Source organism: Antennarius striatus, chromosome 8 (assembly GCF_040054535.1).
Source record: "Antennarius striatus isolate MH-2024 chromosome 8, ASM4005453v1, whole genome shotgun sequence".
Lineage (NCBI taxonomy): Eukaryota > Metazoa > Chordata > Actinopteri > Lophiiformes > Antennariidae > Antennarius > Antennarius striatus.
Window position 1 is genome coordinate 3,758,307 of NC_090783.1, and position 13,171 is coordinate 3,771,477.

Here is a 13,171-nt window from a genome sequence, read left to right on the forward strand (position 1 = left end):
CAGCGCTGTGACTCACCTGTGTTTGAAGCAGGTAGTGTTCTTTGCTTCTCCTATTCAGCGCCCCCACGGCCACCAGAGCTCCCTGCTGATTGATCTGGAAGGCCTCGCCTTCGTTCCCGTCCGCGATGACGAAGGTGAAAGGCGGGCCGTTGTGGGAAGCGTCCCCGTCGGTTACGGTGAGTTGAAGAACGCTGGTGCCTTTGGGTCGATTCTCCTGTGGGACACCAGAGAGACATGTTTAATATTTGTTGTGGGGTGGGGTGGGGGGACCGAATCAGTTGTTCAACAGAAATAGGAAATGAATTCTTTACTTTGGGGTTTTGTTTTCTTCTCAAACTGAAGTGTAGGTGCGTTTTTCTCTTTTTAATTCTTACTCACTTCACTCAACCCCCCGTTATCAGCCTCATGTCCTACACTTTCCCACTGTTCATCAGTCCTGCCTTACAGCCTTTTCCTTTCATCCTACATTCATGCGATTAAGATGCAGCCTTTGTCTTACGAACCCCTCAACCCCCACTTCTTCCTCCTTCGTCCTTACCTCTCTTCTTGCTTCATCCTCCTACCAGCTTCTTGACATTCTAGTCACACCGCCTCCATTATTTCCCTCTGTTCATCCCTCCCTGTGTCCACTGCAATCCCCTTTACGCCTTCCCCTCTCCTTCGCCCGTTCCAGCTACCTCATCCTCACCCTCTCCTCCAATCAACCGTCTACGGTGACATCTTTGCCCCCCCACCCGTTTAACCTGAATGATGAGGCTGTAGTTGGCCTGGGAGAAGAGCGGCGGGTTGTCGTTGACGTCGGAGATGTCGATGTTGATCATGGAGGTGCTGGAAAGAGGAGGCACGCCGTTGTCCGAGGCCACCACCGTCAGAGTGTACCCTGAAGTCTGAGAAAAACAGGGTGGTGGGGGGGATTACCATACAGACAAAGCTGCTTCTGTAAGCAATAATGCAGGGGAGATCAGTAAACAAGCTTCCCTATTAGGCCTGACACAGCTGTGATTGGATTCTGCGTAGAGCGCAATTTGTGCCTCTATGGATTCCATGCTTTGTGTACAGTATCCGCTGCTTCTCTTACCCGCTCTCTGTCCAGCTGGCGAGCAACTTTCAGCTCCCCCCTGACGGGATCGATGGTGAAGGGGCTCCCTTGGTTGCCATCTACGATGGAGTACCGCACGTGGTTGTAGGAGGGTCCGTCGAAATCCTCGGCGATCACCTGAGAATCAATCAGACGATAAAAATGTCCGTCAACCACGAACTGGTGGCTTCAAGTGGCAATTTAACACCAGGCCAGGGTACAAAATATATCTTAAATAATTATCCATCTGTTAATTTTCTGATATTCATTTAGACTGCAAATATATAACGCTTACTTTTAAAATAGAAATAAAATAGAAATACTTTTAAATGAGCTTTCAGGAGCTTTAAAGCACAACTGCAAGGCGTCATTAGTTAACCGACTGAAAATCTCTCAGCAACGATTTTGGGAAACATTTCTTTGTTAAGACTTGTGACACGGTTTCCTCTTTTATATCAGAGTGTAATGATAGATTTTTGGTTTTTTTTTACACATTTATAAGAATAAGATTCATTATATTCTGACATTTTTCAGTCAATAAAAGTATAAAAATGATATCCAGTAACTCTCCTATCAACATCACAAAGCATAACAGTTCCTCCTGCTGTGCTCCACGCTACACACACACACACGCGCACGCACGCACACACACACACACAAAGTCCTAAAACCCACCAACCGTAATATAATGAAAGGGATCCCCGGGGAAATCAGGGGACAGGGAAGATTTATAATGAGACAATGGCAGATTTTAAAATTTAATTTTTTGATAGATCTATTATACTCAGGTACATTAGACACACAGATTAATGGTTGTAAACAGGTCTTTTATGGGGTGGAGACAGAAACAGATGAAATGAAAATATATTACAGATAGGAGATAGATATAGGTTGCCTTATCTGGGAAAGGGGCTTAATGAGTCAAATGCTTTCGATTAAACCATTTGAACATGTGTGTCGGACAATGAACAGCGCCAGAGGTGCAGGGAGCATGACGAGCGCTGGGGCTTAATTTAGCCGTGCCACCAGATGGTGATTGGCCAGAGTAGATATCTGATGGTGTTTGCATCGAGCAGAGGACAGAGGCTGATGGGGATTAAGGTGAATGAATCTTTGGAAGGTTCAGAGTTAGTTTTCTTACGGTTATCACAGTTTTCCCCAACTCGGTGTCCTCGCTGACGACGGTGGTGTAGACGTCCTGGCTGAAGGCGGGTTTGTTGTCGTTGACGTCAGTCAGGTTGATGTTCACGGTGGCCATGTCGCTGAGCGGCGGCGAGCCACCGTCAGTAGCCTCGATGGTGATGTAGTATTCGTGGTAGACCTCGTAGTCCAGTGGCTCGATCACAAAAATGTCGCCTAAGGACAAAAAAAAAAACCGACAGAATTTCTCAATATTTATGATTGGCTTCGTCCTAAAACCCTCTGAAGGCTTTAGGTTGCATGTTCTTTACATGTTTGCTTGACCCTCACTTATCGACGCGACCACGTACCGGTGCGCGGCTCCACGCTGAACATGCCGTGTTCATTCCCACTGATGATGCTGTAGGTGATCTCCACATTGGCCTCCATGTCCCGGCTGGCTGCCTGTACTCTGAGCAGCTGTGTCCCCACCGCCACGTCCTCAGACACGGTGGCTGTGTATTCACGGTGCTCAAACACCGGCGGATTGTCGTTGATGTCCAGGACCGAGATCACGACGTGGCACAGAGAAGAGAGGCGTGGGGAGCCCTGGTCGGTGGCGCTCGCCTTCAGCTCATACGTCGACTGCACCTCGCGGTCCAGCGGACGCTCCAGGCTTATTACCCCAGTGTCCTCGTCGATGGAGAAGAACCCATCAGCAGAGTCCAGCAGTGAGTAAAGAACATCACTGTTAAGACCTGAAAGACAAAATAAGGACATTTAAATACATCTTATTATGTTTCTTTTCCTGTTATGCTGTGAAACCCTTCAGACACTCGGTTCTCAACAATTAAGATGTCACCTAAAACGTTATCCTTACCCATAAGACCGAAAGCCTCATCCAGAAAAATCCTCCTTTAAGCAGAGGGCGTGAACAAGTGCACTGATTTTGATATTGATGTATTGATTCTTGAATGATTCAAGCCATCACCTTTTATCCTCGTTCCGAAGCATCAATTTTTCACACAGCCTCTGATAAACAGGAGCCGTAAATATCTAACCCACGCCATCCTCATAACTCATGTCCTCCCACAAGCAAGACCCTCTGAGCAACAAGACAGAGACGGATCACAATAATAATCATAATGCGTTCCTGCAGGTGGCCCCCATTAGGAATATGCCATTATACTCCCATTTATCAGGTAAGCACTCACATCCTTTGTGGATCTCATTATAGCGCAGGAGAGACTAACACCAGGAGCCCCCCGCCTAAAGGGTTTCCCATCACTCTCATGCGGGCCGATCATCCTCGAGATGATCATCCAGAAGTGGTTAAGTGATTTGCGCTGGAAGTAAATTGGCTATATTGTCCCATTCACATATGTTTATGGTGGTACGGTCTGTTCAGTCACATGGCGAGACTGATGATGATGATGATGATGATGATGATGATGATGATGATGATTAGGAAAAAATAAGATTAAAAAATGATTTTGGGTTTGGACTGTGGTTGAAAATCATCATCATCTAAAGTTTAATTCATGACACTATTAAATAATTAAAGTAGTGAATAATGCGCAGCATAATGAAAGTATTTCTTAGTTGCCACCCAATGTCAAAGTTAATGTATGTATAGGACATTTCAACAGTGCTAAAAGCAAGCACACAGACTGAACGCTGACCTTTAAAGCAATACAGAAAGATTCCATTCCGAGGACAGTTAGTACTTTAAGATAACAGTGGTGTTGGAGGCAACACTGTCAAAATGTGAAATAATCTAGGCAGTATTAAGACAGACAGGGCACAGTGTGATCAAATTCCTCCAACGCGAAACAAAATCAAATGAAGAAAATAACAGAAAGGCAAAATAAAACAGTGAAGGCACAGGGATAACTGAAACAGACAGCGTGATGAAGGACAAGGCAGACCTGTGCACTCACATAATTTATCAAAGCACAAGGTACCCAAGATTTGGCCTGTTTAACTTTCTGGTTTATAAGCACTCGGCGCAGATAAGTACTGCCCCAGACCCGGTAACAGCAGGCTGAAGTGTGGAGCAGCAATGTGGGCGAGTATGAAATGTTTTGCAGCCAAATGGGCAGGCAGATCACAGAGGCTGTGACACACATCAGGCAGCGTCCTCGCAGAGATGCACAGTCAAATATTGATGCGGGACAAGGAAAGTCTTCTCTCTTAAGATTACATTCAAGGACTTCACATTTTTAGAGTTGGTTACAAGACAGTTCGCTGAAGCCTCAGTGAAGTGGGTCATAGTAACAATGCCTTCTTGTACACGACACGTTCCAGGGGACTGGTTTGTGCTACAAAGTGAAACTTCAACTAAATTAAAAAGAGCCTCTAGATGAGTGTGATACCTACATGTGTGATGGAAATGCTAATCAAATCCGCTTTCACTGACTGTAAATCTAAATAATTACTGCCACTGGCTAAACTGCTGCAGCACCTCTTTTTTTTTTTCTCCCTCTCTATTTCTAGCAGCTCTTATCATTGATATTCAAGATTTGACGTAAATTTTGCACCAGGAAAGTCTGAGGCACGTCTTAATACCGGTTCTCTTCTTTTAATGTTACCCTCCCGAGGGACCCGGTTCTACCACCTCCACTTTCCGTCTGTCAAGCTGTCAATCTGGCTAAAAAGAGGGACTGAAAATGAGGAATAAGAAAGAGGGGTCATCAATTCTCCGAGGTGGAAGATGGAATGTCCTGCTCCACTAAACTGAAGGTGTATTCTGGAATATCGGGTCCAAAGGCTTCCCGTATCCAGTCTCAAAGAGCTTACATGTCTGTATAATTGCTGGGTTTAAGTTCTCAGCCTGATCCACGTGAGACGCTCTTAGCGGAGGCGACGCTCGCTGAAAGGTGAAGACGCCACCGATAAATATGTGTCCCTGAGGCTTTGCACCAGGCAAATGGAAAATTGCAATCAGCCCTTTTGAGAATTTGGCTTGAAGAGAGAAGAATTTCATTAGAGTGTAATGGAGCTTTTAATTTGAGGGGTTGATCATTCATGAAATTCCACATTTGTTATCCCTGCCTCTTGGCATTTAGTGGAATGTGGTGGCGTGAAAGAAAGATAATAAGCTACACATCTTGAGCCATCGTTTAGCCAAGCCGCGCCTGCAGACTTTATTACACCATCATGAAACATTTCTAAGATTCATCCTTCAGTTAAAGTGTTATTTGTCATAATTTATAAACAATATGCAAATGAGTGCAATGCGTCATATTTGACTTTCCATTGCCCCGGCAAGACATCTGTTTCCGTGACACATTTTCATATTTCATTATTCATTTGCCACACATTGGCAGTAATATTATGACAGCTATGACTAAAAGACAATTAAAGGAATGAAAATGTTTTAAGAAAAACAACTCCAATTTGCCATTTCCATCTGTGTGAAGCTCGCCTTCGTTTAATTCACTTTTAAGGGCTCAGACTTTTAAGGGGCCGAGTACGATTCATATAGCGTTCCATTCAGTTTTATTAAGGTAGCAGAATATTCTACATTCTGTCCAAATGTACTGTATATGTTCTATATGGCTAGTTGAAAATAATATATATATATAGTTTTAAACTGTGACTCCAACATTTGTCCCCCAAACTGTAACTGGATACACACTACATAAAAATATATGGTTGCTGGAAGATGGTAATCAGCCTTTTTTTTAAAAATATTTAAGAGGAAATACAATTTTTTCTTGTCTGTATACAAACAATTTCATCAGGTGAACTACAGAGGATGATGGTGTTTTCCTTATGAAATATTTATGCATATTCAAAACATATTTAAAGGATATATCACTTTACAAAGTGGATGAGAGAATTTATTACCTTGTGCTAAGTAGGTTAAATGGTTTGTTCGATTTGTTTGTCTGCCTGTTAGTAAGATGATAAAAAAAACAAAAAAACGACTTGACAGAGTTTATGTGAAAGATGAAGCAAAACACTGGAATAGATGCAAATAAAGGTTTGGGTTTTTGGTATTGTCTGAAAAAGAAACTACCGGATTCTGGAGTAGATTTAGATAAATGGGTGTATCCTTGATTTTTTTTTAAACACGTAACACACATTGATTGTTTTCTTGAGTACACTGTTACCTACAAACTCACCGGTATCAACATCGTTTGCCAGCAGCTTTGCCACATATGTGCCCGTCTCTGTGTTCTCAAAGACTGAAAAGGTGTAGGGATCAGATGAGAACTGTGGGGGGTTGTCGTTCACATCTTCCACCGTTATGTGAATGTCAGCCTCGCAGTATCGGCCTCCTCCGTCCACCGCCCGCATTTTGAACCTGTGCTCATCTTGTTCCTCTCGGTCCAGCGGCTGTAAGGTCTTCAACTCCCCTGAAAGCGAGACAGAATATATTTGAGCACGACAACACAGGAGGACACACAACAAAGACGTCTTTTGATGAAGAACAACATAAAAAAAAACCCCTCCGGTTTCAGTTTTATAAGATCTGTTTGAGAAGTCAACGACTTGATTGAGTTTCCCTATAAGTGAAAAAAACATTTATATTCTAAAACAGTGTAACCCCCTTGTCTAATGTCTGCAAACCCAGAAAAAATGCATCCAAGCAACAAATGGGTTTGAAAGGGGGAGAAGAGGAGAATTAATTCTTAATTGATGTGCAAGAGGGGGAGAAGATGGACGTGTCCTGGGATGTGAGGCAGCCACCATTACCACCACAACCTCTTTGGAAACTCCGGAGTATCTTGGCAGTCCTCGTCTGCAACAATTCTACTTGTCTCCACTGAACAAAATTTGAAAAAAAGGACACAAACTCTCGGCATAGCAGTAACCCTGCTGCTAGAAAGTCGATGTTGAGGACTGCTAAAAGACAGCTCGATTGTGTTGTTGCCTTATTTTGGCTTGGTGTCAGTCTGTCAGCAGTTTAAGAGTTGATTTTGTCTTGGCTCTAAGATTTTATCTGACAGCAGATACATTTAACAGCTATTTAATTCTAGTGGTTTAGGTCATGTTTCGAGCTTTTCATTTGATTTTATTTAAATATAAGGGTGGTGTAAATTGGCATTTGTTGTTTTCTCTTTCTTTTGTTTCCGTCCTCGCAGCCAGATGGAATGAAAAATGTCTGATTCAAAAGGGTCTCCCAGAAGAAGTTATTTGCGGGCAAGAAGTATAGCAGTCATAAATTCAATTTAAGTGTGCAACTCTGTATTTTAGCACCACTGTGGGTCTTTCTGTTGCCCTGCGGGGAAGTGTTGTTGGCTCTTTTAACAAAACCATCAGGAGACGCCATATACCCCTGGCCCCCACAAAATCCTATTCAGTGAATTTGCATGAATAGAAACACTTTCAGTTCAGCGTTTTCCAGTCGTCCCTCCATTTTCTTGTAGACGTGATAACGTAATCGTCTTGTCTACAGCCGCTTATTCCCCTTTGCGGGTCAGCCTATCCTAGCTGACTATGGGCGGGAGGAGGGGTATGTTCCAGACGCACCCCCGCTGCATCGCTGAGCCACATGAACGACAAATAACCACTCACACGCACACTCACACCAAAGTGAGCGTGGTTAGTTCACCTAAGCTCGAATAAGGCAATATTAACGTGAGAGACTTTACTATTAGTGACCTACATATTGTTTTCCAAGGTTCAAATATAACTCAACAATTAAGAGGAAAAAAAATTTAGTCATTAAATTATAGAGCCTAAAAGTCAATCGAGTACCAAACTTCGAGTCTGTCTGACGAGAGAGAGACTGTGGACACAAATGGCAGAGATAAGCTCTTTCCATGAAGTAGCTGCGCTAAGCGTTAGAGATAATGTGAGGCACCAGGAAGCTGCTGCTCTTCTGGTCTTGGATTTCTAGGATTTCCCAAAAGTGCTGTGTGAAAAGTGTTGAGAGAGGGATGTAGGGAATACCCTACTTTGCCTAAAGAAAATGCATAGATGGATGGATGGGACTGCTGGCAATCAGTAATCTTTCACATTCACACAGTTACACACCTGTCTCAGAGTCAATGATGAACAATTCAGATCCAACTCCATGGAGCTCATAAGAGATGTGGGCATTTGAGCGGATGTCAACGTCTGTTGCAGAGACCTGCAAGACAAGCCTGCCAGCAGGGAAGTCCTCTGGGACGCTCTCGCTGTACAGGGACTGTGAGGCGGATGACATCAGAAGACAATGAAAGAGAGGGAGAAACTGAAGTTAATATCAAATAAGAAGAGAACAGAACAAACTGAAGTCGAGTGATGAAAAAACAAAAACTTTACCGTGTCGCATGCAGGGCTGTTGTCATTGGCATCCAGCACCTTGACTTCCACAGTAGCTTTGCCAGTGAAGATTCCATCGCTGGCAGTAATGTTTAACAGGTAATTGTCCTTCTTTTCACGGTCCAGGGGCTTTCTGACTGAGACTTTCCATTCATTCTGAATGTGTTCGATAGCAAACTGGCCGAGCGGATCGCCTCCTGTTTGGTTGGTAAAAAGTAATATACCCATTGAGAATTATAGAAAACTCAAATGCAGCAAAGCAGGAAGCAGACCAAGTCATTCAAAAGACAAGGACGTGGATCGGCCTTGTACCTACTTTCTACTAAATAACACCAGTTCAAGCTATTCACCACTACTTCACGACTAAAAAAAGGAATAGAAAATCCACCTTGAGATTTGAAATCTAACTATTTCATTATTTTAGGACTTACAAATTACACAACATGCGCAATAATAAATGCCCACCTGTGATAAAGTAGCTGACTTGTTTATTGATGTCCTCGGAGTCGTCATCGGTGGTGCTAAGTATAGCTATCACCCCGCTGGGAGGGGGGTCATCTTCACTGACCGTGCCTTTGTAGATCTCTGCAGTGAAACGGGGCGGGTTGTCGTTGACATCAGCGACCGTCACCTCCACTCTGGTGCCGGTAACGTGTTGGATTTTGTCACCTTGGTCTGTGGCTAGGACAGCAATTGTGTATTTTTCTGTCTTTTCACGATCTAGCTCTTTTAAGGTGGTCACCCATCCAGTTTCACTGTTAACAGCAAACAGCTCTGAGATCTCCTGGGAGTTCTGCTTGGGGTCAAGGCTGTAAACAACTTGGCCGTTAGTTCCAGAATCTTGGTCGGTGGCTCTGATTTGGATGACTTTAGTCCCACTTGGAAGATTTTCCACAATGACGGCCTCATAAGGGTCTGACTCAAAAACAGGTTTGTTGTCGTTGAGATCTTTCAGCTGGATGTCAATGTTCACAGATGCCACGATCTCATAAACCTCCTGCTTTGTTTGAGCAACTAAAGTGAGCTGATACCATTTGGTTTGTTCATGGTTGAGGCTTTTCTGAAGCTTCAATGCTCCGCTGTCTCTGTCCACAACAAACATCTCATCTTCGTTGCTCTCAGGAGTGCTTCCTTTCACAAGACTGTAAAGGACTTGTTGCTCACTAATAGCGTGAATTACATCGATCTCCGTGCCAATGGGGAGGTCTTCAGGAATGGTATAGCGGTAATTGGTTTCAGTAAATTTGGGAATTGGGGTCTCAGGTGCAACAATCCTAATGTAAACCTGTACAACAGAATGTTTTGGTGGATTCCCAGTATCCTTGGCTCTAACGAAAAAGGCACAGAGCTCATTTTCAAGTCCAATGAGACTCTCTTTGGTTACAATGACTCCAGAAGTTGGGTGGATTTCAAAGTTCTCCTCCACATTTTCAACGTCCGCTTCGATTGAATACTCAATGTCAGCATTACTTCCCTCGTCCATGTCTGAAGCAGCAATTTTAACCACAGAGGTTCCTCTCGGAACGTCTGATACAATGGTGGCTTTGTATTCAGCTGCCCTGAATTGTGGGACATTATCATTGACATCTGTGAGGATGACATTGACTATACAAAAGCCCACTTTTCCCCCACCATCTTTAGCTATTAGAGAAATAGGAATAACCTTCTCAATGGTGTTCTCGCGATCAAGGCTTTCTAGAGTGAAGATCTCTCCATTTTCATTCACGGAGAACTTGTCTTTTGCAAAGTCATTGACGATCTGGTACGTAAGTTGCCCATAAATTCCTTCGTCGTCATCTGTCGCCTTTGCCTCTGCTACCAAAATACCAACAGGGGAGTTTTCGACAAGTTCAACAACAAGATCCGTTTGAGAAAAGGTGGGGTTGTGGAAGTTGGCACCGATAACTGTTATTATGACGAGGGCTGAGCTTCTGAACACACCATCTGATACTGACACGTTGAGGTTGTATAGTGGGTGCATATGTGGCTTGCGGTGGTTAGAAACGACTATGGCACCTGTGTGTTTGTCAATGGAGAAGTTCAGATCCTCGTTGCCAGATATAATGGAGAACTGCAAGTTGTCAGAATCTGAGCTGTCAGCATCAGATGCCTGGACTTGGGTAATGAAGTATCCACGTGGAGCTAATTCACTAACAGTAGCTTTGTAAGAGTCCTCTGTAAATACTGGAGCGTTGTCATTTAGGTCAGTAACGTCTATTGTCACAATGATGTCACTCGAGAGGGCTGGAACTCCTCCATCCACAACACGCACTTTCAAATTGTGCTGTTGGATCTCCTCATGATCGAGAACTTGAGCGAGAGAGATTACACCTGTGTCACGATCAATAGTGAAAAAATCGGAACTCTTCCCCTTTTCCTCAACCAACTGAAAGAAGAGTTCCTGGTTGTTACCAGTATCAGAATCTTTTGCATCAACTTCTAAAATAGATGCACCAATGACAGAGGCCTCTGAAATACTGGCGTGGTAGGACTTGGACAGGAACACAGGGGCATTGTCGTTCACATCTTCCAGTATGATATCAACAAACACTTCAGAGTGAGCTCCAGTCAGAGAATCTGTGGCTCTGACATTTAGTTTGTAAGCAGGGTGTGTCTCAAAGTCCAAAGGCTGGATCACATGAATCACACCTGTGTTGAAATCAATGGAGAATTGTTTGAAAGGATTGCCCTCAGAAATCGTGTACACAATTCGAGGGCCTTCAGAATCATTGGCCTGTACATGAAGCACGGGTGTGTGTAACTGAATGTTTTCAGGGATTTCAATGCTGTAAAAAGCTTTCTCAAACACAGGCATTGCTTTGTTCACTACTGTTATTGGCACTTCTACTTCTGCTGAGAGTGCTGGCTCTCCATTGTCCTTTGCGACAACAATGATGACAAAGTCCGTGTTAAGTGATTCCTTCTCAAATTTCTTCTTGAGGGAAATTTCACCAGCAGGGCTAATTTGAAAGTGCTCCTGGTGATCTTTGAGTTGATAGTGGATATCTGCATTCGAGCCAGTGTCTTTGTCCACCGCCTTGACTTGACGGATGACTTGGTTTTCTGTGTCCATCTGCACCAGGGCGTGATAAGGAAGATTCACAAACATGGGTTTGTTGTCGTTCACATCCTCCACCGTCACAGTGACTAGAACATGAGCTCCATCTTCAGAGTTGTCTTCTCTGGTGACTTCGACGACAATATCGTACGTGTCTTGTTCCTCTCGATCAAAAGGAATCCCAGTGGTCGTTAAAACTCCAGATGTGCGGCTGATGTCAAACTTGTTGTCAGGGTTCAAAATTCTGTAAAACAAAGGCTCGTTGATCTGGTTCCCAACAGTGGCAATGACCGCTAGCGTCCTCTTCTCTGAGGTGTTTTCTTGGATGTAGGCTTTGTAGGAGTCACTGGTAAACTTCAGCTTGCTCTCCTTGTTTTCCTTGACATTTATCTTTACTGTAGCAACATTGGCAAATCTACCATCAGAAACCCTGACCTTTAATTCATATCTGCTTCTGAGCTGTGTGACATTCTGAATGGAGATTATTCCTGTGGTGGGGTCCATTTTAAATTTATCTCCAATATTTCCCTCAGAGATAGAGAAGAAAAGCTTGGAATTTGGCCCAAAATCTGAATCTGTAGCATTGACCCTAACAACCTCCACTCCTTTGTATGTTGGCACTGTGACAGCTGTCTCATACAGTTCTTGGCTAAAGACTGGAGAACAGTCATTAACATCAATTACTTCTATGGTCACATTGGCTGCTGTCTCTGCAAAAAGTCGTGGCATTCCTAAATCATGGACCTGAACAGTGAAGCGGAAAACACTCCTCTGCTCATAATCTAAAGCTGTTGTGATTCTGATAGCTCCTGTGTTTGAGTCAATGGCAAAATAGTTATGAGCAAAAGGTTCGACGATTTGATAAATGAGCATGGCATTCTGGTCAGAGTCAGCATCAGAGGCACGAATGACTAAAGGAGTGTTTTCGAGGGTCAGAACAATGCTGTTGACGGGTGCTGACTCACTGATTAATCCTTTGAATTCTCTCTGGAGGAATACAGGAGCGTTATCATTTTCATCCTTGAGATGTATCAAAAGACTTGCGTTGCTGGCAAGTCCAGCCATATTGGTGCCCTGGATGATGAGCTTGTATTCAGAAATGGTCTCATAATCTAAACCCTTCTGGGTAACAACCACTCCTGAGTTGGGGTTTATATCAAATGCGTTGTTCTTGTTACCTCCTTTTATTTGGTAGAAAACAGACGACTGGCTGACAGCTGTGACCAAGCTGACGAAATTTCCTGGATGAGCTGATTCGCTGATTTCTGCGGAGAAGACTTTTTCGGTGAATTTGGGGGCGGCATTGTCTGAAACTGTTACCGCAATGTGTACGGTGGCTGTAGTTGAGAGAGGAGCTATTCCATTATCAGATGCCTTAATAATAAGTTCAAACTGGGTCTTGCTGCTGCGATCAAGCTCTTTGGCTACTTTAATTGTCCCAAGAACCGGATCAATGGCAAAGGAGTTTGCAAAGTTTCCTGTAAGAAGAAGGCAATGCTACAATTACAGTTTGTTCTCTCTGACCTGGAATACCTTGCTAAGAATAAAAAAAAACACAAAACAAAACAAAACAAAATAAAAATCCAAAAGACAAAAAAAGAAACACATTTAACCAGACAGAATACTGGGAAGAATTTACATAAATGTTTTTCCTCTTC

At 43.5% G+C, this 13,171-nt stretch overlaps 1 protein-coding gene across 3 annotated transcripts in view; it reads right to left on the reverse strand.

The window, feature by feature from the left end:
- fat1a (FAT atypical cadherin 1a) overlaps positions 1-13,171 on the reverse strand; it is a 63,250-nt gene that overhangs the window by 10,442 nt on the left and 39,637 nt on the right. For all 3 annotated transcript variants that reach the window (XM_068320761.1, XM_068320759.1, XM_068320762.1), the window contains exons 10-18: positions 8,921-12,991; positions 8,456-8,652; positions 8,186-8,339; positions 6,328-6,561; positions 2,569-2,955; positions 2,220-2,434; positions 1,079-1,216; positions 744-887; positions 17-214 (exon numbers count right to left, since the gene is read on the reverse strand). In XM_068320761.1, the coding sequence (XP_068176862.1) occupies positions 17-214; positions 744-887; positions 1,079-1,216; positions 2,220-2,434; positions 2,569-2,955; positions 6,328-6,561; positions 8,186-8,339; positions 8,456-8,652; positions 8,921-12,991 (5,738 nt within the window). The remainder of the gene's footprint in view (positions 1-16; positions 215-743; positions 888-1,078; positions 1,217-2,219; positions 2,435-2,568; positions 2,956-6,327; positions 6,562-8,185; positions 8,340-8,455; positions 8,653-8,920; positions 12,992-13,171) is intronic.